The sequence below is a fragment of the Montipora capricornis genome, chromosome 1, assembly GCF_036669925.1.
Source record: "Montipora capricornis isolate CH-2021 chromosome 1, ASM3666992v2, whole genome shotgun sequence".
Lineage (NCBI taxonomy): Eukaryota > Metazoa > Cnidaria > Anthozoa > Scleractinia > Acroporidae > Montipora > Montipora capricornis.
In genome coordinates this window covers 23,210,933-23,215,932 of record NC_090883.1, presented here as the reverse complement: position 1 = coordinate 23,215,932, position 5,000 = coordinate 23,210,933, and the positions used below count along the sequence as shown (strand labels likewise).

General features: G+C 43.5%; 2 protein-coding genes across 2 annotated transcripts in view; both read left to right on the top strand.

Moving 5' to 3' along the window:
• Positions 1–4,509, top strand: part of LOC138049230 (trichohyalin-like) — a 13,935-nt gene extending 9,426 nt beyond the window's left edge. Inside the window, exons 2-3 of the mRNA XM_068895410.1 lie at positions 51–2,586; positions 3,606–4,509. Of these exons, the coding sequence (XP_068751511.1) occupies positions 130–2,586; positions 3,606–3,815 (2,667 nt within the window). The 5' untranslated portion in view covers positions 51–129 and the 3' untranslated portion in view covers positions 3,816–4,509. The remainder of the gene's footprint in view (positions 1–50; positions 2,587–3,605) is intronic.
• LOC138028521 (semaphorin-5A-like) overlaps positions 1–5,000 on the top strand; it is a 530,961-nt gene that overhangs the window by 214,936 nt on the left and 311,025 nt on the right. The window lies entirely within an intron of this gene.

Below are 5,000 nucleotides of genomic sequence, written 5' to 3'. Positions count from 1 at the left end.
GTCATCTTTTGTTTATATTGGTTATTACAATTTTTCTTTCTCTAAGGTAGTAACCAATTTTTAACTGACGGCCGTCAATATGGTCAGAAAAGCATGAGGAAGAAGACAAAAGTGCTTTAGTTAACACCCATGGGGCAGAACATTGGAATCCATAGAGGAAATAGAAGGGTTGAACCCGCTCCAGAGGGGCTGCAACAACGTATCAATGAACTTCATGAGCAGTTAAGACAAAAAAGCAGAAGAGAGAAGAAGCTACAACAACTTAACAATGAACTTAATGAGCAGTTAAGACAAAGCAGCGAAAGAGAGGAGGAGCTGCAAGAATATATCAATGAACTTCAATTACAGTACATGGAAGAGGAGGAGGTACAAGAACGCAGCAATGAACTTGAAGAACAGTTCATGGGAGAGGGGGACTTACAACAACGTATCAATGAACAAGAAGGGCAGTTAAGACAAAAGAGCGGAAGAAAGGAGGAGCTGCAAGAAGTTATCAATGAACTTGAATTACAGTACATGGAAGAGGAGGACCTACAACATTGTATCAATGAACTTGATGGGCGGTTAAGACAAAGGAGCGCAAGAGAGGAGGAGCGACAACAACGTATCAATGAACTTCAAGGGCAGTTAAGACAAAGCAGCGGAAGAGAGGAGGAGCTACAACAACGTATCAATGAACTTGAAGGGCAGTTAAGACAAAGCAGCGGAAGAGAGGAGGAGCTACAACAACGTATCAATGAACTTGCAGGGCAGTTAAGACAAAAAAGCAGAAGAGAGAAGAAGCTACAACAACTTAACAATGAACTTAATGAGCAGTTAAGACAAAGCAGCGAAAGAGAGGAGGAGCTGCAAGAATATATCAATGAACTTGAATTACAGTACATGGAAGAGGAGGACCTACAACATTGTATCAATGAACTTGATGGGCGGTTAAGACAAAGGAGCGCAAGAGAGGAGGAGCGACAACAACGTATCAATGAACTTGAAGGGCAGTTAAGACAAAGCAGCGGAAGAGAGGAGGAGCTACAACAACGTATCAATGAACTTGAAGGGCAGTTAAGACAAAGCAGCGGAAGAGAGGAGGAGCTACAACAACGTATCAATGAACTTGCAGGGCAGTTAAGACAAAAAAGCAGAAGAGAGAAGAAGCTACAACAACTTAACAATGAACTTAATGAGCAGTTAAGACAAAGCAGCGAAAGAGAGGAGGAGCTGCAAGAATATATCAATGAACTTGAATTACAGTACATGGAAGAGGAGGACCTACAACATTGTATCAATGAACTTGATGGGCGGTTAAGACAAAGGAGCGCAAGAGAGGAGGAGCGACAACAACGTATCAATGAACTTGAAGGGCAGTTAAGACAAAGCAGCGGAAGAGAGGAGGAGCTACAACAACGTATCAATGAACTTGAAGGGCAGTTAAGACAAAGCAGCGGAAGAGAGGAGGAGCTACAACAACGTATCAATGAACTTGCAGGGCAGTTAAGACAAAGAAGCGGAAGAGAGGAGGAGCTACAACAACGTATCAATGAACTTGAATGGCTGTTAAGACAAAGTAGCGGAAGAGAGGAGGAGCTACAACAACGTATCAATGAACTTGAAGGGCAGTTAAGACAAAGAAGCGGAAGAGAGGAGGAACTACAACAACGTGTCAATGAACTTGAAGGGCAGTTAAGACAAAGGAGGGGAAGAGAAGAGGAGCTACAACAACGCGTCAATGAACTTGACGGGCAGTTAAGACAAAGCAGCGGAAGAGAGGAGGAGCGACAACAACGTATCAATGAACTTGAAGGGCAGTTAAGACAAAGCAGCGGAAGAGAGGAGGAGCTACAACAACGTATCAATGAACTTGAAGGGCAGTTAAGACAAAGCAGCGGAAGAGAGGAGGAACTACAACAACGTGTCAATGAACTTGAAGGGCAGTTAAGACAAAGGAGGGGAAGAGAAGAGGAGCTACAACAACGCGTCAATGAACTTGACGGGCAGTTAAGACAGAGAGGAAACCAGATGATTCCAATCGACTGGGTGATAAACAGAAGTGATATCCAAGTTACAAGTCATGAACTTGGAAGAGGCGCATGGGGAGTTGTTTATAGGGCGAGATTTCATTACTACGAGGTTGCTGTAAAACAAATGCACGAAGAAATTGCAGAATTGAACAGGCGTGTGTTTGAGCGTGAAGTGAACATGGCATCAACATTTCGCCATCCTTGTCTGCTTTTATTTATTGGCGCGACAGCCGATGAAAGGCCTTTGATAATTACAGAACTCCTTGAGTGTAGTCTAAGAAACAAACTGTTCCCTAGCCATGGTAAACCATTACCTGTAGACAATGAGCGAGTTATCTCTTTGGACGTGGCAACTGCGCTCCTCTACTTACACCAGAGACAGCCAGAACCCATTCTTCACAATGACGTAAGCAGCTCTAACGTGTTGCTATGGAGATCTGGTAGCCAATGGAGGGCCAAATTGTCCGATTATGGCACTGCTAATTTTGTCCATCGTAGTAATACAAATTATGCAGGGGCGCCTGTTTACACAGCACCTGAGTACATGACGCCGGGAAACAGAATATCTTGCAAGGTTAGTTTTGGGATGTATTTTTTCAACCTCGTTCCCAGGGCTTTTAACCGCCGAGAGTAGGACGTCCTCTCTCGGCGGTAAAAAGCCCAGGGGGACAACTTTCTTGTTCCTATTCTGGTGAGGATTATAAAAATTAGTGGAACGAGATTTACCAAAAAAAAAACAGCAACAACAAAAAATGTCTTGCAAGGTCAGTATCGGGATTCACTTTTGCAACCTCGTTCCGAGGGTTTTTAACCGCCGAGAGTAGGACGATTTACGCTTGATGGTGAAAAGCTCTGGGAACGTGGTTTGCATTTTGGGGGGACTGCTTTGTTGATTGCTGTTCTACTAAAGATTAAGAAATGAGAGGGACGAGATTAACCAAAGAAAAAAAAAAAACAAACAACGACAAAAAACGATAAAACGAAGTGGTTCGCTGCATCAGCGGCCTGAGATCCAATGCTCCGAGTAGAACATGACAGATGTGAATATACCATCCGTAATCACGTTCTTTGCTTTCCTATTGTTTTTTAGTGGACCTAGATGTTTCACCCCAAAAGCGGCCTCAATTGTAAAGAAAAAATGTCTAGCGTTAGAATAAAATCTTCAAGATTCATTCTCAGGGTGGAAGGGGTTAAATGCAACTGTAAGAAGTTCGATCTTTGGTCAGAACTGGAGACAGCGTGTGGGAATAGGGGATAGGGCTTTGGATATTCAAGCTGATGACCTGAGGGAAGTCCTGCTGCGTCCATTGAGTGAACTGGCCAGTTTCGTATTTTTACGGTTGGACGACAACGAGCGCGTAGTTGAGGTTAAGGTGGGAAAAAATTGCCACAATTTCATGCTTGTTGCAGTCCAACCGTTAGGGTGAAAAACTGGGAGATATTTTTTCGGTAATCTCTAAGTCTTGAGATGTATTAACATAATGGTTGCCCCCTTGAAGTTGATTTTTTTTTAATGCAGATTTTTAAATCAGTTAGATTTTCTTTTTGGACGCGTTCCCACAAGCTTTAATTCTTTGCTGCCTTTGTTTATAGGCTGACGTGTACGGTTATGGTGTTCTCCTTTGTGAAATGAGTATCCGACAAGAACCCAATCGAGAACAGCTCGAGATGCAAATACAAAGGATAGAAATACATCATCCGCATCCCAAAATTCGCCCCCTCGTAAGAAGGTGTGTTGACCAAGATCCGAAGAACAGGCCATCTATGGACGAAATCATTGAAGAACTTACAAACAGTCCTTGACGCACTCACATTGAGGACTTAATGATAGAAGACTAAGGCTAAAAAAAGAAGCCCATAACCGAGAAGTGTGGATCTCTCTCATTTAGCCTTGGGAGTCTACTGTATTATCTAAATTAAATAGGGGTCCCGCCAAATTATGACCAATCAGATTGAACCTGATGCCCACATCGCCTACGTAGCCGTACTTAATACTCATGGGTCGCGCAAGGAATACAATATCGTTGCGTTCTTTTTTTCCGCTGGAAAGTGACACGAACCACATAATTCGCACAGTAAATATGTCTGGATCTTTCAGGCCCTGGATACTACTAGTTCAAGGTGGGTAAGCGCTTTCCGAGCCAATGACCCAATACCCCGATGCTTATCCCCGGTTTCCGTAGCATTGAGCGACTACGAATATTTTTAACTCCCCCTGGATGGGATGCTAGTCCATCGCAGAGTTAGCCCCAGCATTACTCCGGTACCCATTTATACACCTGGGTGAAGAGAGGCCTCATGGGAGTAAAGTGTCTTGGCCAAGAACACAACACAATGTCCCCAGCCAGGAACCAAACCCAGACCACTCGCTCCGGAGTTGAGCACACTAACCACGAGGCCACTGCGCCCGCCACTCGTTCACAGGGGGTGCTAAAATGAATTAAAAGGGAGGGCCTGGGCTTGGTGGCGGCAAAATGGCTGAAGTAGGCAATTAAAGGATTTTGAAGGGCAATGCCCTTGCTTGATATTTTCCTGCATGTCCCATGCTCAAGGATCCTCCTTATTGTGCATAGAGAAAAATCATAATAATTTTTCTTTTCCATTTTTAAGCAGCGATCTGAGGAACAATGGCAGGTTAAAATACGCTACTCTCCAATCGAATATACGGTTAAGGTGGCTGAAAGCAGTTTCAACACTTTCAAGAGACTTTATTATTAGAAGGATTGACACCACAACACTTTATCACGTAACATCAATGTTATGGTGCCATGTGAAACATCAATTATTGCTGAACAAGATGCAGTCCTTTTTGTGACTGAAGTTACCATGGCAACAGGACAGCCTTGCAAAAGCACCTTATATTTTGGCCTCAGTTGCTCATATCCGTAAAACGAACTCGGTGACTCTCATTTTTTATTGCACAAACGTGATCGGCAGGCCAAGATAAACCCTCAGCAAAGTTTAAAAAATTCTGTGGAGCGTATTTAG